Raw genomic sequence first — 27,812 nt, 5'->3', positions numbered from 1 at the left:
AGTTCTCCTTTGCATTGAAAGTGCCTGTTTATTGTCTGTCTCTTCCAGTAAACACTGAACTCCTTGAAGAAAGGGACTAGGTTTTGTTCACGATTACGTTTCCCACTGCAACCTCCTAGAGCCAAGCACAGAGAGCAGTACAGATGAGACACTTGTGAAACATTTGCTGATTCACTTTTCATTTGGAGACTGTGATTTTGCCTCTTATTTCTGTCATTAAAATTGCTTTCCCATTTATTTAAAGAAATATTTTTATTGTGGTAAGAAAGCATAGCATGATATCTACTCTTTTAAATTTTTAAGCGTACAATACAATATTGTTAACTATGAGCACAATGTTGTACAGCGGATTTCCATGTTTAAAACACTCCTGGTTACATCAACTTTTCCAAGCATTATATAGTTTTATAGGTTGGGACTGCTGTCTTGTCCTCTAGGTGGGGTTGTTTGAAAAAGAAACGGCAACGTTTTATATGCTTTGAAATCAATGAGTCCTGTATTTGTCTGCTAGTGCTGCCATAACAAAACACCACAGATTGAGTGGCATAAACAACACAAATGGATTTTACCTCGGTTCTGGAGGCTAGAAGTCCAAAATCAGGGTACTGTTAGGTTGGTTTCTGGAAAAGCCCCTCTTTCTGGCTTATAGGTGGCCACCTTCGTGCTGTGCTCACATAGCCTTTCCTCTCCATAGAAAGAGATTGAGCTCGAGTGTTTCTTTGGCTTAGAGGGACACCAGATCTATCAGATTAGAGCCCTGCCTTATGGATCCCAGTTGAACCTCAATTATCTCCCTTAAGGTCCTGTCTTCAAATACAGTCACATTGGGGGTTAGAGCTTTAGTAGATGCATTTGGGGGATGCAGTTCAGGTATACATATACCTAACCTATGCATAACAGGTATACATCCCAAGATTATCAAAATTGTGTGCAATTAAATGAAACAATGTATTTAAAACACCTTGGAGCAAAGCAGCAGAATTAGTTGTAACCAGTGATCAGATATTCTGAGTGTCATTTACCTTACATCTCAAAGGAGGGGGATTATGCTGCTGGAGCAGTGCTGGGACTAGTAGAAGCCCCGGAGAACCTCTGGGCTTGAGAAACGATATTTGAGCTCTCTCCCATTCCATCCCTTCAGGTTCCTAGTCCTGCGGCCTAGAATCTCTTTGGCAGGCAGAGAAGCTCCATTCTCTCCAGGTCAAGTGGACATCTTTCTTCAAGGACTTTAATTTTACTGTTTCCAAGGTACCAGGCATCTAAAAGCTCCCTAAAAGAACCCTTCCCTGCCTGGAAACCAAAAATACTACAAGCAGTGAAGACGGCATCATCGTCGGAAACTTTCTCACCTCATCCCACTCTGGCCATCTGATAGATGGGTTGAGAATACAGTGCCAACTGGGATGAAGACCTTTGCGAGGCCACGAAGAGGAGCCTCTCTGAGTGATTCTGTCAGTCTTGGCTAAAGAGGTCTGTGCCCAGGAGACACCAGCCTGGTGTGCCCTTGAAGTGTTTTTCACTCAATGCTACTATTGAGGGACCTTAGTAGCTATTGTGGGAAATAAAGGATTCTGAAGGCAAATTAGTATGTTTATTCCAGAGTTTCTCATATTTAATAGATTTATTTATTTACTGTAGGCTTTAGTTGTACCTTTAGCAAGCCAAATACATAGTACTAATTACCAATAGTTTGGTGTGCTGTGCAGTCTTTCACAAACTCACTGATCACAGGACCTCTTCATTCAGAGAATCTTGATCGGATGATTATTCTCCAAGACTCTCTTTTAGGAATGGTAACTCTGAAAAAAATCATGAAAAAAGCGATTGCTGTGAGTTGTACTTTGACTCAAATAATTCCTCCAGGCCTACCCTGCTCTCTCCCTCCCTGAGTCACCTACACATGGGCCCCCAGTAATTCAACATCCGTTTGGCCTCCTATCTTGGCTGGGCTGCCTTCTCCTGTTAGCCTGCCTTTTTCTTGACTGACTTAGAATTTCCATAGGATTCTGTTGTCAGCGTTGTGTTCAGGTTCCATTCTTTCTGATGAGAATTGGTGGGCACACAGATCAGGCCCTTGGGAGTGTCAGAACCTGGTTTGTTCCTAACTCTATCAGGGAGCTTAGAGTCTGTCATGGTTAGGAGGGAAACAGATGAAATCACTTGATACCTTTCAAATAGGGGCTTTGCTTACAGCCCAGGGTAGAGTGCCCTAGGGAGATACTAAGGGACTTGCATACTAGTCATCTTACAAAAGGCTAATTTGCCTGGAAGAAGAAGAAGGAAACCAGCATTTATCAACTGCTTACTATATTCTAGGCCCTGTAGTAAGTGCTTTGCATACATTACTCGAGTTCGTACAACCAACCTATGAGATAGACAGAATTTTTGGATCCACTTTACAGAGCAGGAAACTGAGTTTCAAAAATATGAGGAGACAAGCCCAAGGAAGCATATCTTAGCATGAGCAGAAGAGCCAGGACTCCAGTCTATGCCCTTGTGGCTCTAGGATTCCTGCTTTTCACTAATTTTCTCTGTTGCTTCCGGGTGAATCTAGGGAGGTGGTGAAGTCCATCTGCGTTGTGTTGGTCAAATCAAAGAGTACCTTATATAGCTATTTGAAATAACCTCTTTCTGCCCCCTCCTGCAGGAGCCAATTACTTGTAGGAAATAGTTCTGTAGTCAATAGAACTATTTTTTTTTTTATAGACAGTGATCCAGGTTCTGGTAGGGAACCTACAACTCCAGTCTTCATCCTCACAGCAAGGTGCTAACTTAGATCCTCATCACTGTCACCTGTGTCTCTTAACCGAGCTCCCTATATCCTATCTTCCTCGTTCCCCCTCATATTCTCCACTCTGCAGCCCAAGTCACCTTTCTGAATGTCATTTGATTCCTTTCTGGTGTAAAAGCTAGTCACCATTGAGATAAATCCAAACTCCTTAAACTAGCTTCCTAAATTATTCCCTGCCTATTTCTTCAGTGTGTACCTCCCAAACCCTCTCCTCTGTGCCCAATCTCACCCCGTAGTCTGTGGACATGCCAAGCAACTTCCAGTTTCAGCTGTGTCCTGTTTAGTTTCAGGTAATTTCCCACTTCTAAATAGGCTCCCTCATCAACCTCATCTGCCTTTTGAACAGCTGTTCCATTTTCAATGCTCAGTTCAAGTATCACCTGCTCTATGAAGTTTTTCTGGTTCCCTCTCACCTTCTCTGAGTCTTACCACCTTACCAGGCCTGGCACAACCTCTGAGCCTTACATTCTTTAAGACGGCGCTGATTGCCTTCCGCAGGTTTCCCTCATCTCTAGACAAGCTCCTTCCCTAGCAGGGACCTGGCATTATTTATTCTTGTGTCTCAAACACCCAGAAAAGGCCTTAAACATCATGGGAACCCTGGAAATGTTTGCTGAATAAAAGAATGGAAAGGAATTTCTCCTAAAATAGGGTAAGAATTTGACATTAATTTTTAAATTGGCCAAGAGAATCTTCAAGAGAAATGAAATGAATAAGGATTGTAATTTGATTTGTTTTGTCCCTATTGTCATGAGATGTTAACCTGGAAAGATCTAAATATTTAATTTAGTTTTCCATGAAACTCCTGAGAGGAAAAAGAAATTGTTGAAACGTGCCTTGTTGGGAGGATTAGCATGCAACTGAAATACATTATTTCTCCACAAAGGGGTGCTATGAACACAAACGAAGCCATTCTCTATTCGTTTATTCTTCCTCAGAGAGGAACTGCACAAACCAAGTAACTTTTTTATTTTCCCTGCATTGTGTACAATTGTGCAAGAATGGAATCACTCTCCACCATTGCCAGCAAATTATGTATGCCTCGGACAAGTCTTCCTACTAATAAGATTCACACTCACACACCCTAACTCCTTTAAAAGATTCAGGCATCAAGTTTAAAGATGTATGATTTGTGGTGTATCTGGAATTTGTTCATTGACAAATTTAGATGTTATGTACTATGATGTCAGAAACACTACTGAACAGAATAAAAACATGCATGATGTTTGCTTTTAACTCTCATACAGGATAGACCATTTTAGAAGAAGGCTTATCCAGGTATCAGAGATGGGATATCAGTCAGCTCTTGTCAGTAATAACACATAGATATAGTAATACAAGCTGTGTACACTTGTTTAGATTTGTTTCTTATGAAACCACGATGGGGAGCACACATAACACAGCCAATATTTGGGAACGTTGTACTTTGTGTAACCAGTGACTTAAGCCAATCACATCTTGTCTTCAATGTCTCATTTCCGGTTTCTGCCTTCAGCATATTTTAATAGCCTTGGATTCTGAGTAATATTTTTAAACTGTCCTCATGTATGTCTTCTCATTGAGACTTGTTCCTTTAACCCCTGGGCTCTGCGTGTATGTGTGTGTTTTCCATATTTATAACTCCTGCACATGACAAAGGTCCTGATACGTTCTAAGGACTCAGTTAATGTTTGTGGATTGCTTGCTTATTGATCTGTTTTCACAAAAATGCTGCCAAAAAATGTCAAGCAGGATAATGATGAGGTTACAAGAGAGACAACTGAATGGGCAAGAAGAGACAAAGGGTAAGAGAAGACGACTCACTTCCATTGACTGCCCACGAAATGCCACGCACTGTACTGAGGACTTTATCTAAATATCTCATTTAATTCTTATAAAAGCCCAATGAAGAAATAATTATCACCCCAGTCCCACCACCTGTCTTTTGCATGATTGTGGCCATGATATCAAAATAATCAAATAGATGGCATGTGGAGGTATAGAATAGTCTTTACCTATGCCTTCCACGCGTCAGGGTCTCAATGGTGCTTGACTAGGATTTGCACTGTGGGTTAGTATAGTTCATGGGTTGTTATTTGAAGCTGACTCTTGTGTTCATGCGGGAGAGCAGGAATCTTCCTGGCTGTTCTCTCTGCCCCTGTTACCCTCAGTGAAAATTAAAGGAAGCACAGTACATAGTGGTTGACAGGAATGAAGGTTTCCAACCTTCTAACTGTGGTTGGAGAGCTTCCTGTGTGGCATTTCCCCTCCTTCCTGAAACTCTTTACTATCGTAGGAAATGAGCGACGTGGGCAATTGCGATAGACTTCAAACAATTGGATTCACTGAAGAGCATTTTATGGAGGAGGAGGAGGAGGAGGAGGAACACAAAATCTTGAAACTCTAGGTTGAGAGAAACCATCAAGGGTATCCAGGTTAACCACTAAGCAAGCTTTTGAATCCCCTGACAGTATTCCAAATTGCCATCTCTGTGACCTTGGCAAAAAAAACTTCTCTCTTAGTGAGTTTCCACATAGGCAAAAACAAAAACAAAAATGAAAAATCTAAACAAACAAAACCTTATAGGGTTGTCGTAAAGATCAGAGAAAACACACTCCTGGAATATATTAGGTACCCAGTACATGTTTTTAAAATAGACTTTATTTTTAGAGCAGTTTTAGGTTCATAGCATAACTGATCATAAGGTACAGAGTTGACATATACCCTGGGATCCCCTGGATGGCCTCCCCCCTAGAAATATCCACCCACTGGAGTGGTACATTTGTTACAGTTGATGAACCTCATTATCACCTAAAGTCCATAGATTACATAAGGGTTCGCTCTTGGTGTTGTACATTGTCTGGGTTTGGACAAATGTATAAAAGGCCATTATAGTATCATACAGAGGAGTTTCACTGCCCAAAAAATCCTCTGTGCTCCTCTAATTCGTCCCTCCCTCCCCACCAACCCCTGGCAATGACTGATCTGTTTACTGCCTCTGTGGTTTTGACTTTTCCAGAATGTCATACAGTTGGAGTCACATGGAGTAACCTTTTCAGATTGGCTACTTTCACTTAGTAATATGCATTTAAAGTTCTGTGTATTTTCATGGCTTGATAGCGCATCTCTTTTAGCACTCTTTTATGCCATCGTCTGGATGTACCACAGTTTAGTTATTCATTCACCTACTGAAGGACATCTTGGTTGCTTCTAAGTTTTGGCAACTGTGAATAAAGCTGCTATAAACATCAGTGTGCAGGTTTTCGTGTGGATATTAGATTTCAACTCATTAGTACTCAGTATTGTTTAAATGAAAAATATATCTGTCCTTACTCCCATAAGTTCCTCCTTTCCATAAATTCTTCCCAAGATGACGGATCAGTGCATCCAAGAGGCCCAATTTGCAGCAAAATGCTCATTAATTAGCCAAGAGGCTGCAGTGGCACAGCAAGTAAACAACGTACTACAAATCTGTTTACAGCAGCTTCTGCAGACATTTTAAAACAATTAAACTGTCAAGGGGGCCTGGAGACAGAGCTTTGCATTTTAATGGGAAATGATTAAATCTCAGGCATTATTGCCTTTGATGTGTCTGGGCTTTAAGAAGAGGGCAGAGTATTGATTGAGATCTCCAGGAAGGCAGGAAGCTTACTTGTGCTGCTTGACCACAATGCAATGAAAGCTTGGAGATCTGTCACTTCTTGGGCTGGAATTAAAGGCCACTAGCCAAAAATTTAACTAGATTTGTCAGCTTCTGTTTAGTTGGACTCTGTCTGTAGGAACAGATGATAGATCATGACCTCCGGGGTATTATTCATCGATTGGCAGAGAGAGAGAGAGAGAGAGAGAGAGAGCGCCCCTTGCTGATGGCATCTATCAGAAAAGGCTGAATGACACAGAGCCGTGTGGTAACCTCAGTATTTACACTATCTGGATTAAAACCATTGTAAAGCAAGTGAAAGCCACCCGTGTAGTCACTGCCTAAGTCAACTCATGCAAACTGCACTCTAACCTGTGAATATGTGTGTGCCACAGTTATGACAGACACGCAGTCTCAAACATCTAGTGTATTCACCTTCTCTATTGAGTTGATCTATTCACAGGTGGTGGTCAGATCACATGTGGTTCTTACCCTCTAGCTACTCACAGTCCAGTAAGTGAGGGAACATGTAAGCAGCTGGGTACCATCCAGTACAACGATAGGTGTTGGGTACAGTGAGGGGACCAAGGAGGTCACATTCAAATTGAGAGATGTGGAGGGGCTGGCAGAAAATTTAAGGGGACAAGGACACTTCAAGCTGAGGGAAGTTCTTGAACAAACCTGTGGAGGTGTGAAAAAGCCTAGTACATTCCAAAAACCAAGTCTGGTAGTGTGGAACCTGAGTCCCCTGGTACTTTTTAAAGGATGGGGTGACCTTAGTCCTCAGGTTTAAAAACTGAAATCACGAAATAAATGATGACGTTATTGAAGTATAGCACCACATAACGCTACATAGAATAGGTGAGCACTACCATTGTCTGTGCCTTTCTATTGCTTAAAATCCTTCCATTTGTCATACTTCTTAAAAGTATGCCAATTGGAGGACAAGACACTTGCTTCCAAAATGAGAATACCTTTGTGAAAACTGACAAATGTGTGTGAATTAGCTTAATCAGATTGCTTTCCTCCACAACACCTGACCAAGACCAGCCACTCTGATGACTAGGAGAATAGGGGGAGGTGGAATGCAAAAGAAGGTAGGAGCATGGAGTACTGAGGGTGGAGAGGGCTCCTCTTACAGTGGAATTACAGGCAGCTAAGGAGCAGCACAAAGGCCCTGCATGGCTGAGAATTAGTTTAGGGGAAAGGAAAGAGGATCGCAGAAATAAATCTTACCTGACTTGCAATTTGGCTCCATGTCAGCCCTCATTTTGTTTATTTCTGTGCTGTCTAGACATCAATAGATTGAGCTGCTCCCATCCCTGGGGACCCCCTTCCCCACTACACTGACCAGTGCAGCCCCTGCAGGGCCATTATAAGAAGCTATGGCACATCTGAAAGAGTGAGTCTCTTGATTAGACCTCATAAGACCGCTCATATTAAGATGACTTAATTTTGTCCCTTGAGAAATGCCTTTTTTTAAGAGCTCTTACATCGGCCAAGAGAGACAGCCTCCATATTAGGGTTTTCTATTTTTGTTTGAAGGAAATTGGCATCTCTCCTGTGTAAAGAGTTTAGTGAAGCCTAAATTCTTCCATTAGCCATTTTGGTTTGCAAACAGGGATCTGAATATATGCAGCTTTTTACCTGGTGGCCTGAGCACTAGCTCAGCTTCCTAACCAAAGAACAACGGGGAATACCCCATGGCCACATTCTGAATCTGATCATCTGTGCTTCTAAGCATGATTGACTAGTTAAAATAATGATTTTCTAGGGAACAGGACTGGCTACAGAATTTGCAGGGGTTCGTGCAAAACGAAAATGTAGAGACCCTTGTTCAAAAAATTGTTAGTTTCAAAATGGTGACAGCAAATCATTAAACCCAGTGCAGGGCCCTTCTCAAAACAGGGCCCTTTGCTGCTGCATAGGCCATGTGTCCAGGAGGTAGCCCTACCAAAGAACAGATATTTTGCCCTTTCGGGTTCTAAAGGCTCCTGTTGTTCAGGTCCCTGGGCTGTGGATGGCTATTGGGGTATAGGGGACGGTGTTTGATTTCAGGGCAGAACAAATTTTCTCCATCCTCTGCCTACTGCTGAAATCCCATCCTCAGAGCTAAACCAATTTTGTTGAGGCTGGATCCATTTGGGAGGGGCTGACATTTGCGGCTGTTGTCTGTTACACTCTTAGTGTTAGATGGAAAAGTGGAGGGAGAGAGCACAAGGCAATTTTGATTATGCGGAGAAGCTTATGAAAAAATATGTAAGTTTATGGAATGCTTTTGGATATACATTATCTTCCTTTCCATAGAGCACTGAATATGAGTATTGGGGCTTAATAAATATAGCTCCCCGTGGGTGTTGGTAATTCTTCAATATTCATTGATAGTGACAATATTCAGAACTTGAGACAGATTTCCTTTCTCTCTGACTCAAGGGCAGTTTTCCCAGAGCCACACAGAAGGAGAATCCAATCTGTTCAATAGGAAAGACTCATTTGATCCCAGAATAACTTACATTTCCATTTCTATTTGAATTTTTAACAAAAATAGTGGGTCTTCCATAGAGCAAAAATAAAAAGTATGGCAATTTTGTTTCAGGGTTTGCTTTTTCTTAAAATTTTGCTTCCTATATTAACACTATTGAGTGCTTCAGTAACGAGTATGGTGTAATGCCAAAATAGTCTGTTTCTTGCTCTTTGTTATAATTAGCTAAAAGCCTTTTCATAGGCTGCTCATAGATTTTCTGAATTTTTAACAAGGGACTTTGATATGAAAATATAATTTTGTGGCACAGAACTAAAAGTTCTGGTAGAATTTCAACATTTTACGAGTAATTGTTACGGAGGATTGAGCAACTGTAATTCTTACAAATGTCTATTTTGCCTGTAGCATTTTCTATTCATCAATAATTCAATTTCAAAATAAAAGACACATTTCAACATCCCAAACGCTATCGGGGAGCCTTTCAGACTGTAAGATTCCTGACCTTGGGAGAAGTCTACCAAATAAGGCAGCTAGCTCCAAAAACTTCTCCAATGGGCTCAGGGATCCTGTTACAGACCGTTTTTCACAATTCTCGAAGGCAAAATAAAATCATATGCTTGGAAATAGTAAGTTTCAGCAAATAGTATAGGCAAAGCTTATGTCTGAGTCCAAGCAGTGGTCTGATTACTGCCAGAACAATACTGCTACATGATGAATCATTAATGATCTCGGAGAGTCATAATGGTCTGTCACTAATGCCCATTAATGATCTCTCTATACCGAGAGTATGAGCTTGATGTTTCTGGCCATTACCTTGGAGACTACTTTAGATATGCCTTAAACTTTCTCTGATATCCTCTCTCTCTGTGTCTGCTCCAAATGTAGACAGCAATTGTCTGGGTAGGACCAGCTTATAAAGAAGCATGGCTTTGTTAAGGAAGTCGTATTCAGGTAAGATTTATTTATGCAATGTTTTTGAAGGACATTGATGACTTTGTAGAAATTAACAAAATTATACCAGGGATCTTTCTGCTGATATCTTTCTCTTTCTGGATGGGACAGGGGTTCTCGATTCCCTTTACTCCGGGATGTTTGACTGTTAAGAATGGATTCTTTTTGCAAAATGCATCATTTTTTTTTTCTAGGAGGAATTTAAAATATTAATTGTTATAAGAAAGTGAATGTGTTTTTCTGACCATTTGAAACTCTATTTGCATTTAGAAAATGGTGGCACTCACTGATTCAAGAGAGATTTCCTACTTCTAGATTTGCATTTACTCTATGCCTACAGCACAAAGCATTAATTTTAATTTCTAAAGAAAAAAGAGAATAAGTCATTATAATTGGCTTTTAATGTAGTTTTCTTTTAGCTTAGGGAAAGGAAAGAAAGAGAAGATGACACTTCGCTAAGGGAGGGTGGACACAATCACCCTTTAATTCTGAGAAACTTATTAGGTGTATCTTCAGGGAAATCACAGAAGATAGGCACTCCATAATGTCTCAGTGAAACTAGGAGAGGATCGGTTCCTCCATGGCGGCAAGGCAGATGCCGCAGATAGCTGATGGAACCAACGCCCAAGAGCTTCCAGCTCACGGAAAAAAAACAAGCTGAGAGAAGGTTGCCGGAGCGACCAGTTTCAAGTCTCTTTAAAAAGAGCAGGACAGGGATTCTTTCGGAGGGTGGAAATCACTCCTCCAGCTACATTTTTAATGGGAAGTTTTGACATATAACTAAGAAAAAATGGCATCATTTCTTGGAAAACTTTTTGCCAATCTTCGTATTGTCTGAATAAAGCCACCTCATGAAGCAAACACTTTCATGGAAAGCCTTTGCACTTTCTTTATCGTTGAACCTGAAAGGATCCCAGAGAACTCTAACCTTGCTAAACGTTTTATTTTGCTAGAACATGTTGTCCAGATGAGTAATTATTCATGGTGATTTTCTGTTTCCTCCAAATCTTTCCCTCGGTCCTGAAACTGCTGAGTAGCATGTGTTTAGTCACGTAATTAACTGGGATTAATAGGCTTTCTCTTCTGAGTAGTTCACAGGTTCTCCTGAGCTATTTGGAGTTCTCCTAGAGCATCCCTCAATGGAGATTTGGATTGATCTGTCATGTTACATGAGCATTGTTTATCCGATTGTTTTTCATTGGGTTCCCCATAACAATGAGAGAATAGAAAAGCTTATTTGAAAGATTAGTACATCAAGGGCAACATGAGTGATGAAAATCATTACAGAATTTGTGAGATTGGTTCCACACTTACAGTTCTGATTATTTCCACAATTCATGTCTCTAAGAAACCCATTAGAGTTTTCACCTTCCAGGTGGGGGACAGTTTATAATCATTAAAGGAAGGAACTACAGACTGTAGGCCTCCTTACTCAGGATACAGTATATATGGCTGAAACAACTACGCTCATCACTCTGCTTGAAAGTATTTGAGTGAAACACACACATTAATTCTTTGCTGAGTAAGATCTGTGACACAGGAAATTCTCACCAAACAATTATTTTATTGACATGTGAGTGTATGAATTGGAGACTGTCAAATTGCCATCTAAGCTGTTTTGTTGGATTCAAGCACAAACTAACTTTATGCTTACAATAGACTTCTAGGTTGATTGATGAAATGTTATAAATAGACATGTCCCTTTTTAATAAATATATGTTTGTGAGAAACTGAGCCCCTTTGCAGAAATGCATGCAAGCTATGGGACAGATTGGTAATGACTGAAAATGCTGCAGTTGCTCCTCTGAAAGAAATATGAAAGTATCTGATATAGCATAGGCTCTGAGTTCATAATAGAACAATGCAAATGAGATCAGGAGAAAGGATATGCAGCCAAAGAATGGCAAGTCGCAAGAAAGGTCACGTAGTTTATCTCTTAGCCTTCATATGGGAAAACACTTCAACCCTTGTACACAGATGAGACTGTCCCAGCCACCACATCCACAAGCTCGCTAAAGAACTCATTTCAGTAGCTCTCAAGGCAAGGACATCCACCCTAAGTTCTCCATCTCCAGTTAAGTCTGCTGCCTCTCATTTGATCCTCAGGGAAGCTAAAGAACAGACAGCAGCTGTGCTCTATGTAACCCTTCCCAGCCCAGAAGCCCTCATGATTATGCTTATTTAAGTTAAGGAACCCTAGTTTCTTTAGTTTACCCTTTCAATCTTGTTTTTAACCTACCTTATTTAGCTCACCCATTTACTTCTCTAAATGTTTTTGTCCTTGTTGTGTTCCCCTCTGCTTGTGCACAACTACTTCAGCTTTTTAAGGTCCTTTCATGTTCTTTTCTAAGTAATTATGAGTTTTTCTATTCAGTGGCTATTCCTACACCTGCCTAGTACTCCATGTATCATATTGACTTAGAGTTTCTCAAATAGCATATAAAGACAGATTTTCTTCTCTCAGGGAAGAAAACAATATATTTACGTATATATATATATTTGTATATATATTTGTGTATATATATAACACAATATATTTGTTAATAATTTCCTTAGCTGTAGGGACTTAGGAAACAATATGTTTACAAATTGTTTTTTATCAACAATTCCCTGTCCATTTTTCAGGGGCTGCAAATGTGTGCTTTCAACTCATTCCAAACATTGAGGCCATTATCACCTGGGCAGTGCCTCAAAGTGCTTTCTCATGATACGCAGTTCCAACTGCCTGGCCCTGGGCTCGTGCTTAGTATATACTCAGTGTTTGTTGAGTAACTGTATGTATTCAAAATGGCTGTATCGACCACTAGAAAATATTTCTTTATATTTTCTTTGGGAAAATGATTAAACGATCTAGCCGATCTTACAAAACAAAGCAAAAATGACCGTCTTCAATTTGGGTTTTTAGAATGTATAGTGGTGGTCTACATTTGTCTCTTGCCATTTGCCTTAGAAACTGGAGGCTTTGGAATTGAGAAAACTGTTGGAAGTGAAGACATCCAGGGTGGTAGAGAAATTCACCCCAGCAGTTAAGCTCTTGAGAAGGAAGGAGAGTATTCAAAAGGAAGCGAGTGCCTCCTGGGTAGAAAGAGTCCTGTAAGTTCCCCTTGGGATACCAGTCTCATGGGAGAAAAATGACTGTGCCATAACTTTTGTTTTCATTCCAGCAGGGCCACTGGGTATGGCCTAAAAGTTTAGGCATATCTCAATTGGCAGTAGAAGTGTCTCTCGTTTTACAAAATACAATTGTTTCTATAAAATTATATGTAAATCAAATCCCACGTGAAATCCGCATGGGATGTGCAGTAAAGAAAGGAGCCTTTTTGTGAGTGTTTCTATAAAGTGAAGACTTATTTTATAACAGACATATTAAAAGGATTACTCTTTAATTAATCCATTTGAAAGTCTGAGTTCTAAAATATCAGAATGAAAACAAGATATCTGCATTCTATTCAGAAGAAATTATTTGACCGAAGCTTGCTAAGCTTATGTATGCTTTAATGTAATAATGCCTCATTTGTGAGAATGTTAAAAATGGTTACATTTAAATCTGCTCACTTTGCTTTGGAAGTTTCTGAATAGCTTCTTGGTGTTTCTTCCTATTTAGCAGCTTTATCTGATATGACATTCTATTATTGCCTTCCAAAATAGAATTTTTAAAAACTTTATCCAAAGGAGCCGTGAATAACTGGCATGGCCACTTACTTATGTAAATAGAGTATACGCATAGCTCCTGGACCCAAAACTCTAATCTGTTACCATGCCAATTCCCTATATTTAGTTCAACACGCCGCTGAAATGTCTAAATATTGGCTCTTTCCCAATGTACTCCATCCTTTACTCTGTTCTTAGAGAATGAAGAGTTATGATACAGGAACTTCGCCTTGCACAATAGAGTAGGTGTTATTTAGGCATATTCCGGGGCTCCAGAGCAGTCGGCCTTGGAGCTGTTTACTAGGACTCTTTCTGTGGTTGGTTATGTGTATGCATCTCTGTGTAAATACAAAACATAAGTGTTCTTTGTGTAATATTCATTGTTCCACTAATGCTTCACTGCGTAGCTGAATAAGAGAAGATATTTTTCCAGCTCTAATACTAGCTAATAGGATAAAATCGAAATAAAGTCTCGAAATACCGCATTCATCATGTCCCTTCCTTAGATCAAACCCTTTACGGGCTTCGCTTTGAATGCCAACTAGTGGGAGGCAGTGTTTGATGTCATTCTGTAAGCAAAGCCCACAATAGTCTGGCTCAACATACCTTTCTAGTCTTATCTCCTTCCTTTCCTACAAGAACGACTTCAGCCAATCCAATCGCCTCCTAGAGGAATTTGCCCAATTCATCAATGTATAATCTATGCAGTGCTCTCTCTGTGATGTGCTAGACACCGAGGAAGGTGCCAAGATGAAAGAATCATAGACCCTGCCTCCCAGGAAGGCACAGTCTGACTGCCCAGCTAGCTGATATCAGACACTCTATGATGAATGCTGTAACCAAAATAACAAAAATGCAGCAGAGGACTAGAACTAGGAAAGATGCCTTCTGCCGGCTGGATTTGGGATAGCCTCATCGAGGAGGTATAAATTAACCAGGGACTTAAAGGTATGTGAAAGTTTGGTTTGTGTCCTCTGAGATACCTTTCCTCTCCTGCCAACCAAATGAGATTTCTTCCCCTCTAGAAACTCTCATAGTATTTACTGGCTAAACCAATCACATGACACTCATCCAAAACTTTCTTACATTGTTTTTACCTTTGTGCTCATGTTCCCCTCTGGATGATTCAATTCCTAGGAGGCAAGGCCCACATTCAACACTTTATTTCCCTAACTATTAATGATAGCACAGAACTACTAATGAGAGTAATTACACATGTCATTTATGTGAAAAAAAAAAAAAATCCTGGTTAGGTTCTGAGAATTCCTTGACTTAGTTAAACACTGCTGTACAGTAGCATACCAAGATAATAAGACAGATGACAAAGCGACTCAAATTTACTACTACTGACTGGGAACTTCATTCCAAACCTTAATATAGTCTCCTGGGAAACTGCATTGGATTGCATACAAAATGTGAAGACTCCTTTGCCTTCTTTCATTCACTCAACAAATATGCGGTGAGAACCTACAATAGTCCAGGCAGTCTGCTAGCTTCTAGGCATGCAGTACTGAATAGAACATGGAATATATAGTCTAGAAGCAGTTCAAACAGCCTTTTGGTCCTTTTCCCCCAAGTCACATCATAACCCTGTCCTATATAGCTTTTCTAAATTTTTTTTGTCCCCTTGCGCTAAGCAAGTACTATGTATCTTAGTACTCCAAAGGAAAACTGAGTCCGAAGACAAAATGTCAGGTTTTCATTTTTTTTTTTCCCTGTCCATACTATTTCATTCTCTGAGTATGTGATCCACTTGATCCTTGTTAAACAGTCTCTTGGCTCCTCTTCATTAAATAAAGGAATCTTAAATAACCACCCTACTGGTTAGACTGTGTGATCAAAAAATGAAAACTACCATTTGTTAAGTGTCAACTACAGCCCCTTCCCCAGCTTGTACACTGCACAGGTATAACTCATTCATACAGTAACTGCACAAGGTAGATTATTGTTTTCCTCATTTTAATACTGAGGGAAACTGAGGCTCAGAGAGGTTACATAACATGACCAAGATTTCTGATTAATGAACACTGGAGCCAGTCTTCGGTTCATGTAATGCCATCCCATCCCAGATATAGTAGATTTTCAGCAAGTTTTGGTTTGTTCGTTGGTCGATTGTTACCATTCTGATTGAAAGATCTTTATATATTTTAAATTACAATATAAGAGTTTGTTAGTCTTTGGTAGCTGTTAATCTCAGGCATGTGTGTTTATGTTCCTAATAGCAATTACATAAATGCTTTATTCTTAACAGAAACAAAGCTATTATTGTGATGCTTAAACATTCTTTAAACATTTTTACATGCATACATATTGACAATTCACGTGTAAATAACACAAAAAGATTCAGAATCCCAGTTATAGTTTCTGTAAGATGCCCAGTTTCAAAGATCCAACTAAAAATAAGTGTCAGCTCATCTCAATAAAATAAAATAATCTGATTTTATAGACATATGAAAGCTGACTCATAACACTCATAACTCATGAAAATATCCAAAATCACATTTTGAGCATTAGCTTCAATGTTGTCTAACTACATTATTTCTATATGGGAAAATTCTGTATTCTGGGCTGAAAATTCTGCAACCCAGCTGTTCCCAAACTTTAGTGTGTGCCATCAATATCCTCTGTGAAACTGGCTAAAATTGAAGATTTCAAGCTGAGTTGGTTGGAGCCCAAGAATCTACATTTTAATAAGCGCTCCATGTGATTCTGATACAGGAAGACCATGCACATCTCACTCCTGTAAGTATCCTTCTGCACCAGTGACTCACTAGTCTTCATTGTTGTCCTCCCCTCACCCATCCATACACAAGCAGTTGTGTATTGCTTTTAAAGTTTTTTTTCAATTTAAGTGTAATTTATATAAAATAAAGTGCTCAGATGTTAAGTAGTTTCATCAGTGTTTTCAAAATACACATATTCGTGCAATTTATTCCTCTTTTAAGATGTAGAATATTTTCATCACCCCAAAAAGCTTCCACATGCCTTTTCCTAGTCAACATTTCTCTGCCACCAGAAGAAACCATTTGACTTACTTCTATCACCATAGGTTCGTTTTTCCTATTTTAGAACTTCATAGAATTGGAAACATTACATTTTGTGCTTTTTCATGTGTCTGGCTACTTTCATCCAGAATAATGTTTGTGAAATTCACCTGTTTTTCTGTGTATATCAGTAAGTCACTACATTTTATTGCTGACTAGTATCCATTGCATGAATATGCCAGTTTGTGTATCTATTCTCTCATTCAGAGATACTTGGATTGTTTCTGGCATTTAGCTTAAATGAGTAAAGCTGCTATAAACATTTTTTACAAATCTTTTTGTGGAGAAATGCTTTTATTTCTTTTGGACAAAAACCTAGCAGTGAAATTATTGGGTCATAAGGTTGATATAAGTTTAACTTTTTGAGTTACTGCCTAAGAATTTTCCCAGATGGCTGTACCATTTTATATCCCCACCAGTGATGTATGAGAGTTCTGATTGTTCTTCATAACCATCAGCTTTTAGGGTTGTCAATTATTTTCATTCTATTCATTCTTGCATGTATATGGTAGCATTGCATCTTGGTAATAATTTGCATCTGCCTAATGACTAATGATGTTGAGTACTTTGTCATGTGCTTATTGGTAATTTGTACATATTCTTTAAAGAAGTATTTTTTCAAGTCTTTTGCCAATCTTTATTTTCTTATCTTATTGAGATGTTCACAATAGCTCTTTATTATATTTTTAGTGTCTGTAGCATCTCTAGTGATATCTCTACTTCTATTTATTATATTAATGATTCATTTTTTTCTCTCTTTTCTTGGTCTGTCTTGCTAGCAGTTTAAAATTGTATTAATCTTTTCAAAGAACCAACTTTTGGCTTTGGTGATTATCTCCATTTGTTTTCTGTCATTGATTTCCCTTCTCATTTTTATTACTTCTTCCTACTTTTTTGGGTTTAATTAGTTTTTTTTTTTTTTCATTTCTTAAGGTGGAAACATAAATCATTTATTTTATAACTTTCTTCTTTTTGAGTGAAGGCATTTGAAGGTACACATTTTCCTATAATAACAGTTTTACATTAACTTCATTGTTTTGATATATTGTACTTTATCATTCAAGTCAACCTATTTTCTAACTTTCTTTTTGAATTTTTTTTACTCATGACTTATTTAGATATATAATGTTTGATTTCTTATTATGGGGGTGGTCTATGTGCATTCTGGATGTAAATTCCAAACTTGATATTTGGCAGTCAGATAACATTCTGTTTGATTTCTTATGAATGCATTTAAATTTGGGTTGTGGCTCAGCTTATGGTTTACTTGGTGACTATTTCATGTGAATTAATGTGTTATTTGCTGTTGGTCAGTTCTATAAGTTTATATCAGGTCAAATTGATTGACAGTGTTTTTCAATTCTTCTATATTCTGACTTTGAATACAATTTCTGTCAATTCTTGAAAGATGCATATTACAACTCCCAACTATGATTATGGATTTACCTATGTTTTCTTTTAGTGTTATCAATTTTTTGCTTCAAGTATGTAGTGCCTTTGTTAGTAGGTACACGCATGTATAGGAATTTGTGTATTATTTATTAATTGACCATTTTATAATTATGACATTTCCCCCATTATCTCTGATAATATTCTTCACCATGAAGTCCACCTTATCTAATAGTTATACAGTCACAATCTTTGTTAGGATTAGTGTTTGCAATGTGTGTGTTTTCTATCTTTTGACTGTTATTCTTTATGTTTAATGTCTGTTTCCTGTAAGCAATATGTAATTGAGTCTCTCTTCTTCTAGCTCCCAAATTCTTTTATTTTGTTTTTTAGTCAATTTTATTGTAATGGTTCATGTGTTTGGATATAAATCTTCCATTTTAGTATTTGAGTTCTATTTGTCCCATCTTCTCTGTGTCCCTCTATTTTTCTTTTTAAATGTTTCGGGGGTGAATCAAATAACTTTTACATTACATTATTTTTATTATTATTAGCATTTCTCAAGATTACAATATGCATCTTTAAATTATCTCTGCTACTTTCAAAACATATTGTTTTACTTCACAAGCAAGGTAAGACATTTACAACATTATTCTTCCAATTTTCTTACAACCTTCATGATTGTTTTCTCATATTTTATTCTATATGTGCTATAAACCTCTCATTATAATTCTACTATTTTTTAATAGCAGTCAATACATATTGATGTGATTTCTATATACATGCACACATTATTTTTAAAATAAAGATCTTTAATATTTTACCAATTTATTTACTCTTGGTGTTTTTCATTTCTTCCTGCAGGATTGGATTTTTATACGATATAATTTTCCTTCATTATAAAGAACAGTTTTTGTTCATTTATTTTAGTGTATACCTGCTGGAGAAAAATTCTTTGTTTCTTTTCTTCTGAAAACTTATTTATTTTACCTTTATTTCTGAAACATATTTTTGCTGGATATGTAAGTCAAGTTTGGCAGATTTTATTTTTCTTTCAGCACTTTAAAGATGAGATATTTCATTGTCTTCTGTCCCTCATTGTTTTGGTCAGAAGTTCTATATCTCTCTTATTGTAGTCCCACTGTAGGTTTCTGTTTTCTCTGCCTGCTTCCAAGCTTTTCTCATTATCTTTGGTTTTTAGCAGTTTGACTATGATATGTTTAGCTGTTTTTTGTTTGTTTGTTTTATTAGTCTTGTTTGATATTCTCTGATATTCTTAGATATATAAGATGTTATCTTTCATTAATTTTGAAAAATTCTTGGCCGTTATCCCCTCACATACTTCTGCTTGATTCTCTCTTCTCCTGAGACTCCAAATTACTCATCTGCCAGATGGTTTGCTATTGTCCCACAGATATCACACACTGTTCCATTTTTTTTAACTGTTTTATTTCTTTCGTTGCATTTGGATACTTTGTTTCCAAAGTATCCAAATCACAAATTCCTTTCTCTACTATATTCAGTCAACTGATTAGCCCTTAAAAAGAATTCATCTCTGACATTCTACATTTTATTTCTAGCTTTTCAATTTTTTCTCTATTTGTACTTTCCATCACAATACATAAATTATACATTTATTCAAGTATGTTATTTGCTTTTCTCGCTAGACCTTTTCAAATATGTATCATAGTTATTTTATAGTCCTGTTTGATAATCCCATAACCTGGGCCATCTCAGACTCAGATATATCATTTGAGTATGTTTCATATATTCTTCCTTTTTTTGTAAGTCTTTTCTTGTTTATCTAATTTCTATGTGAAGGCAAATCACTATGTGTAAAAGAACAGAAACTGAGGTAAATTATGTCAATGTCCAAAAATAAGAATACTTTTTCTTCTATTAGGTCATTAGTATTTTGTTTGGGATCAATCTACTCTTAGATTGATCTGGATCTGAGCTTTAGTGACATTCAGTTCACCACAGACTTTACCTTATTTAAGAGCAGGATCACCATCTTATCTACAGCAATGCTTTAGCTATGAGTACCTGGATGGTTTGTCTCTGTTCTCTTAACACCATTCTTCTACAAGCTCTGTGTTCCATAACACAGGCAGGAGGGTGCGTTCTCTCTTATATTTTTTACCCTTCACAACAGTAGAGGGTCAATGGTGTCTCTCAGATGTTATTCCTAGCCTTCCTGTACCATGCACCTAGGACTGGGAGAGGAGGTCTCTCTCAGCCCTCATTCCCCTCTCCCAATAGTAGATGGTCACTATTTCCTACTCATTGTAAAGCCTAGAGTGTGGGAGGGTTTTAACTCATACTTTCTGAAATGTGTTTACTAGCATATATTAGACTTGTGCCTGAGTACCATTATCGCAAAAGTATGCGAACTCAATATAATGTAAATAAAATATCCACCAGTCACATAATATTCCAGAACTCTGTGCATACTTGACTAAGCAATAATTACACATATTGCCTGGTTAAACCCAGTCTCCAATTTGGATACCAGAGTTTGTTCTTGGTAAATTTTAAATGAAAATAGTCTTTAAAGATTCAAGGGGCAATGGCTCCAGGGATGGAGTACTCAAGGAATGGGAGATACTCCCCAATTACATCTAGATGAGAGATGGCTTCCACTCTGAAACTTTGGATAACCAGGAGTTATAACCCACAGAGCCAAAACAAGAAAGTTGCAAAAATTGTATCACTTAGAGTGGAATATTATCAAATAAGCCATTCCATGATGGATTATGGTTCATAAAAGGCTTTGATCTAATATAAATGTATTTATATTTTGCTGCATGTAAGGACCCTCATCAGAGTATTAATTCACGCATTTTTCTTTAGTTTTTGCTAAGTTTGACTTTGGAAAGGATCATATAATATGAAAATACTGGATGAATAAAAGTCACTGTTAACATATAAGTTTTCCCATCTGTCTTCTTTTTCATATCTATTGTTACGACCTTTTGAACTTGGGAGACGTTTTTTGCACACAATCGAAATAAGGAGTTACATGAAAGTAATGTCCAAAGATGAAAGCATAAAATTGCAGAACGTATATGTTTTTCCATCTCTTTATTGTTCATGTTCACCATAATGCTTTGGGGAGCATTCTTTATGGGCTATACTTTCAAACATCTAATTGAAAGACAAGAAAATATTAATCATTAGCCTAGTTCCATGTTTTTCCTAGGTACATTTCCTTAGTAGAGTACAAAGAATGTATTAGCTTCGCATTGATATCCTATGTATTTCTAGGGTAAATCTAGAACTCTTCTCCCATATAATTAAATAGGGTGGATTTGTTCCACAGTTATTTTCTCCATGCATCTCATTGTATTTCATCGTGTAGAAAGTAATGTGATTATGGGCTTTAGTCAGAATGTTATTTTGTTCACTTAAGATTCATTCTCAGGAAGGTTGAACAAATTTGAATTTCATATGATAGCTTTCTTTATGTGCTTCAGTAACTCTCTCCCTTTATATAAGAGAAAATCTTCTTGTTGAAGAGATCTACAGATCTCCCCGGTGGCTGTGGGGCCTGAACTAGCAGCAGGGGGGGGGGGGCTTCAGTGAAGGCTACTGCTTCCTGTGCCTCATTAATAGGGGTGCTATGCATATTTCCCAGGGAGAGTGTTGGTGTTGTAGTTACTAACCCTTCTAGATATTTGATACCGAGTAAAATTTGCCTAATTTCCTAAAGCCTCTGAGTTTTTAAAAAAATGAATCTTACTCCTTTTCTTTATGTGATATCGAGCAAGTTACTTAGTCTTTCTGAGCATCACTTTCCATATCAGAAAAAATGGAGATACACATAATACCTACTTTGAAGGATTATTGTAATGATTACAGATATGGTTTATAATGAGCTTGGTACTTGGTAGGCACTTACCAAATATGAGCTGTCATTATGGCAGCAAAGCAGAGTGTTAAAAGTAGGGACTCCAGATCCAGACTGTGACCAAATCCTGGTTCTGATATGTACTAGCCGCTATTTGGGCAAATCGCTTAACCTCCCTACCTCTCAGTTTTATCATCCAAAAGTTAGGAGTAATAACAGTACCTACCTCATCAGTAGGATTAGGTTAATTAATACATGTGTAAGACCCGTGTTTGGTGCATAGGGTAAGTGCAATATAAGTATTTGCTGTTATTCTTCTCCATTTCAGACAGCCCATACTAGGGCAAGTTGAGGAGATGGAAGACCATTAGAGGTCTTAACTGAGTATCAGTCATCTCAGTTGGTCTACAGTAGATAAGAGATTATGACTTTTTGTCAAAATGTATGTGCAGATAAAGCTGTCTTTAATAGTATATGTATATCAACAAGAAGAATAACAAATGCAGCAATTACAATGTATTAAGTGTGTACTACAAGTGAAGCACATGCTAAACTCTTTACAAATATTAACCATTTAGTTCTCCCAGTTTCCCTAGGAGGTAGACACTACAGTTATTTAAATTTCACAACAGAAAATATTGAAGATCAGAGAGGTTAAATAGCATTCTAAAGTCACATATCTAGTGTGCCACTGGATTGAGATTCACAATTAAGCTTCCTAGTGATAACGCCCATGCTCTTAACCACTCTGCCATATAGTCCGCTGTCTTCTGCACTAAGTGGGAAGCTTACCCCAGGGCTTCAGGATTCCTGTGCTGCATGATTTTTTTTTTTTGTTCAATTTGATGTAGCAACTGAAAACCCTCATGACTATTGTCTTTTTGATTCATGGTGGACTAATTAAATTCAAAGAACTTTCATGTCCATGGGCCTTGGAGGTCATATAACCTAGATCGGTCATTTTATCGGTGTGGAAGTAGATGCCCAGAGTATAGATGGAGCTTTCCTGAAGTTTAAGACTAGTTGGTAGGAAAACTGGTACTCAAATCCCAGGATGTTTGTTTCCATCATTCCACCAAGCATGTAGTTTGAAAAATGGCAATGACAATGCAACTTGTATACAGCTCAATGCTGTTTCTAGTTATGTGCAAACCCATAACAAATGTTACCTTATTATAATGTTGGACAAGCCAAGAGGAGAAGGTTCATGTGTTACAAAGAGAATGGTCAACAGCATCAAACACTGCTGAAAGGTTGTATAAAGTAATGACAGCGAACAAGGCATTGGATATGACAATAAGAAGGTTACCGATCACTTTAGTAACAGTAGTTTTAGTGATATGGTGAAAGTAAAGAATGAATGAGGACTTATAGTCAATATGTTGAACTAATGTATTGCTTGTTACTACCTATTCTACAGAAACACAGAAATAGTGAGTAAAATATTACTGTAAGTCTTTGACAATATGCAAGAGAATTCAAAAGCAAAAAAAGGAAACTCTGTAGGTGATAGAAATTAAGAAACAATTCAAAGCCAAAGCAAATTACAGCAGTTGAAGTTAAATGGCCATCAAGTGTAGCAGAAGTGGGTATATACCCTGGGACTTAAGTTGAAGCCACAGCCCTGATACAGAGCCCTGAATGTACTGCACAACCCCAGGAGCCAATGAGTCCAATTCAGTTCATGACAAATCAGGGCCCAAGGCCTGGGGACACAGAATGTAAGTGGGGTTTCCATTCTGGGCTGAGAATATAAAATATTGGAACCCACATCTGCACTCATACTATGAATCTGTACTGGGCAATTAAAATAAAAACTGATCTGTAATCAGTGAAACCCATAGAGTGCTGGCAGAGAAAAACACAAAACTATTGAGGTAGGTAACTCTACTCTCCAGGGTTCATGTGGTATTTTACAGAGAACAACTCTCCTGTTGAATGTAAGCACACAGTTGAATTTACAGAGCAAGAAGAGGAATAAAACAGCATGGAAGAGTCAGCAGTGACCGTAACCAGAGTAATTCAGACTCCAGAAATAAGGCAATATGAAAGAGGCTTTAACATACGTGCATAAGTGTCATCAAAATGTTCAGTAAGATAAAGGAATAAAATTCAGAAGATATGATCAGAACATCAGGAAAAAATAGCAGACATCTTATCAAACACCAAACAGAAAATGTAAATATGTATATGTATTTAATATATGTGTATATATATTATATATATAACATTTGTGTATATATCTAATTTTATGTCATTCATAAAATATTATTGTACAATATATAATATAGTATTTCTATCAATGAAATAAAAACAAAATCAACAGAGAAATCCAGCTAAAGAGGGGATCAGTGAAGCACCCAGATTTGGCAAAGAAAGACATAGAGATGAAACTAGGAAAGGGAAGTAAGGAATCATGAGGGAGAGACTAAATAAAATGAATATTGTATCCATTATTTCTGTGTTTTGTGGAAGAACAGGTAGGATGCACCTAACAGAAGTTTCAGTAGAACCATAGAGATTTAAAGAGAGGCAATAAGTAAAGAGTTGATAGCTAAATTTCCAGAATTGAAGCACAGCAATAGAAAAACTGAGTAAGCACAATTGAAGAGGAATACAGTGAGCAGGGAAATTTTCAATATGTTTTCAATATATTCAAATATCAACCAAATCCTAGTTGTTTCGCTCCTGTAGGAATATTGAAATCTATATAGATGAATTACTGGCATTACCTGGCTTGGACAACCTTTTCACACAATCTTTAATTTGTTAGCTTAAAGTTTTATCATTATAAAATTATTTATTGACTGCCCATGTGAAAAATCTCTGGTCTCCAACTTCACTCCAGTTATATCAGGAGAACGGCTGACTTACCATGGCATACATTTTTATTGGCATCTTTCTAAACGGATTACTTCTACTGGTGCCGGTCAGAAATCAGTAACAACTGTATACTTGGACATCAATGTTGACAATATGTGCTGAATGCGATCAGCAGGAAAAAGAAGACAATCTTTTATAAGCAAGGAATAAAAACTTACAAATGTTCATCAGAATATCTGCATAGCACAGTCGATTTCCCCCAATCCCCAATGGTTGATGTTCAAAGTGTAGGGATATAAAAATCTAAAGGTTTTGCAAGTTCTTTAAGCTGAGGGAAAGTAATATAGCCTAGTAAAAAGAATACAGTACCAGGAGTCAATCGAAATCCAGGTTTGAAGTCTGGCTTTACCTAATTTCGTTCCCCAACTTCTGAACTTCTTCCCATCCTCCCACATTCATCTTCAGTGACAGGTTTTGTTTTCTGAAGCTGGACTCCATTCCTGCCTTCCTGCCCTCCTGCCCACAGAGTTAGCTGTGCCCTCTTTGGACTCTGAAAACACTGGATATTTAGTATCATTCTTAAAGTGCTTGTCACACTTCTGTTTTAGTTAACTATTTACTTCTCTTTCTCCTCCACTTGAGGCCAGGGACAGTCACTGGAGAGGCAGTAGAGTCGTTTTTTAAAACATGAGATATAAAGTCAGTATGCATGGATTCAAATTCTGACTCCACCACTCCCTACACTAATGAATGCATTACCCTTTCTTCATCTCAGCTTGTTAATCTGTAAAATGGGGATAAGTTCATAAGGTTATTTTAAGTATTAAAAGAGCAAACAAAGATAAAGTACAGTAAGTCCTCGCTTAAATGTCCTAAATAGGTTCTTGGAAACTGCAACTTGAAGTGAAATGACACACAGCATGTCTTCAAATCATGTCATTTCCTTCAATATTTCCTCATAATGTTGATGAGAAAAAAATTTGGTTTCGTTATGTCATTTCGCTTAAAATTGCAGTTTTCAAGAACGTATCAATGCCACTAAGTAATGATTTATTGTACTTTGAATAGTGCCTGGAGTAGAGTTGGTGCTGAATACATTAGAGCTATTAGTATTTTTGTATCCTTCAGGTCTTAGCTCAGTACTTGGCAAATAGTTCTCAGTAAATTTTGAATGAATAAATTAATGAATGAACAAATGAACAAATGGCCCAAGCCAAATGTATTTAACTTCTCTTGCCTCAGATCTCTTCTCTAAAATGAAATCTTTAGGTGAGCATCAAGCCTCCTGTTAGGAAATCAGTTTCTAAAATTGCTTGAGGCCTTCGGTGGTTGCAAGAAAAGTTACTAAATAAGTTCAGTCAGTTGACTGTACTTTTAACTGTTTGTCAGAAGGGAAAAGATAGAGCAAATTAGCTAGAATAGATATTGGAGAAACTCCTAATTACAAAAGGATAGTCATGGGCTTCCTAGTATGGAAGTGAATACACTGTGTATAATATTTTTCTCTCTTTTGGCTGAACTCAAGCTTCCTGTAGCTAAAAACAGATGGCACAAAAAAGCTTACAGTGTGGAAAGCCAGTTTTTCCTATATGAAAAGAACTGAGTGTTTGGAGTGCATTAACTTCTTGTCTCTGCTAAGTAGTGATGGAGAGAAAGGCCGGGAAGTGAAGTGTCCTTTGGGTCTCATAGCATTCCAAAGTCCCAGATTACCTGAGTCAAAACAGGTTCCAGTGTCAAACTATTTCTTGGGCTAGGTAACATAGAATAACATTAAGTAGTGATTTATAATCCTATAATTTTCATGAGAAAGTTAGCAATGTTTTCTTTAAATATTGCTGTAAGAAGTTATTGAGTGTTATGAACTGTGCTTATAACTAGAAATAGATCATACGTATTATTTTTATTTCATAATTCAGTTTTGTTAAAGAAAAAAAACTGATTAGAAAATCCTGCTATATTTCATCTTGTTCAGTCCCCTAAGCAAAAAGATAGTCACATCCAGGCACCACTGCTGAGCAACCCAAATTCCAGGCCCACTACCAATGAGGAAAGAAGTAGTATTTAAAGGTCTGGCCTTGTACACATAAATTGTACTTTTTGGCTAAGGATCCTTAGTTTAAATACTTGCACTTCCACTTATGTACTAGCCAGGAAACCATAGTCATATCACTTAGTCTTTCTAGGCTTCACTTTCCTCACCTTTGCAACAGCAATAATGATAATACGTACCTTACATGTTGTTGTAAGGATTAAAGGGAATAAGGTTATAGCACTTAACAAGTTGCTTGTCCAGTTGTACCCATAGTATTTATTGAGTGTTATCACCATTTCCAACCCTAGTTTTGGGAAAAACAAATCTAAAGCAGGGGGGAGAGCTTAAAAATCATCTAGAGCATCTGCACAGTTCTCAGGTGGGTTATTAACCTGTCTTTCACCTCCTCAGAATATGGAGGATAGTATTTTCTCTGAATATACCAGGTTCTTCTGCCCAAATCTTGGTCCGTGTCTGAAAAGAGTTGTGTTAAGACTCTTAATCCTGAGGGAACACTAAAGTATGTTCCCATTACCTCTGTGTTGCTTTAAAAAATATAAATTCTTGATAGGAAATTGGGGCAAACAGTGCCATTGGCAAGTAGGAAATCCACCAGTGTTCCTTAATGCTGGTTGTGAATCTTGCCTCCATATGCTAAATAATAACAGACACTAGATCATTTGCCCACACTGCATTCCTCTCCTCAAATCCTGAGTTTAGGTCAAACCTTCCAGTAACTTTATTTCCTGAATTGGCTGAAATCCAGAAAAATTAGGTTGTCTGTTTTTGCCTCAAATCCTCCATCATTTTTTCCCCTAGCTTTTCATTTAGATTACCTAGTTCACTGGGCAAGAAATGAACCCAGTGTTACAGATACTTTGTCTCTGAGTCTTGTACATTTTTAGGCTGCCATAAATGTCTCACCAGAGAAACACCTCATTTATGTTTGTTAGCCATCGCTTAGTTCATAAGCCATCGCTTAGTTCATAAAATAGAAATTGTTCCTTCAAGATCTTCAAATATTATTGAGTAAAACAGAATCAAAATCACTCAGAGAACCTGATGCTCTTCTTGGCTCTAGACACTCTGTCACCACTGAAGCAACCCATTTGATTAACAATATATTTATTGTGTCTACAAAGTGTTATCTGCAAGTTGGATGAGAGAAACTTTAGGAAAT

The 27,812-nt window shown here is 37.6% G+C and overlaps 1 protein-coding gene across 6 annotated transcripts in view; it reads left to right on the top strand.

The window, feature by feature from the left end:
* Positions 1 to 27,812, top strand: part of FGF13 (fibroblast growth factor 13) — a 577,259-nt gene that overhangs the window by 465,632 nt on the left and 83,815 nt on the right. Inside the window, exon 1 of one of the 6 annotated variants that reach the window (XM_025373335.1) lies at positions 9,732 to 9,843. The exons of the other annotated variants lie outside the window; for them this stretch is intronic. Coding sequence (XP_025229120.1) covers positions 9,816 to 9,843 — 28 coding nt within the window. The 5' untranslated portion in view covers positions 9,732 to 9,815. Of the gene's footprint in view, positions 1 to 9,731; positions 9,844 to 27,812 lie in introns of those variants that run through there. 6 annotated transcript variants of the gene reach the window in all.

The sequence above is a fragment of the Theropithecus gelada genome, chromosome X (assembly GCF_003255815.1).
Source record: "Theropithecus gelada isolate Dixy chromosome X, Tgel_1.0, whole genome shotgun sequence".
Lineage (NCBI taxonomy): Eukaryota > Metazoa > Chordata > Mammalia > Primates > Cercopithecidae > Theropithecus > Theropithecus gelada.
The sequence above is the reverse complement of the archived record's forward strand: the minus strand, read 5'-3'. Positions and strand labels throughout refer to the sequence as shown.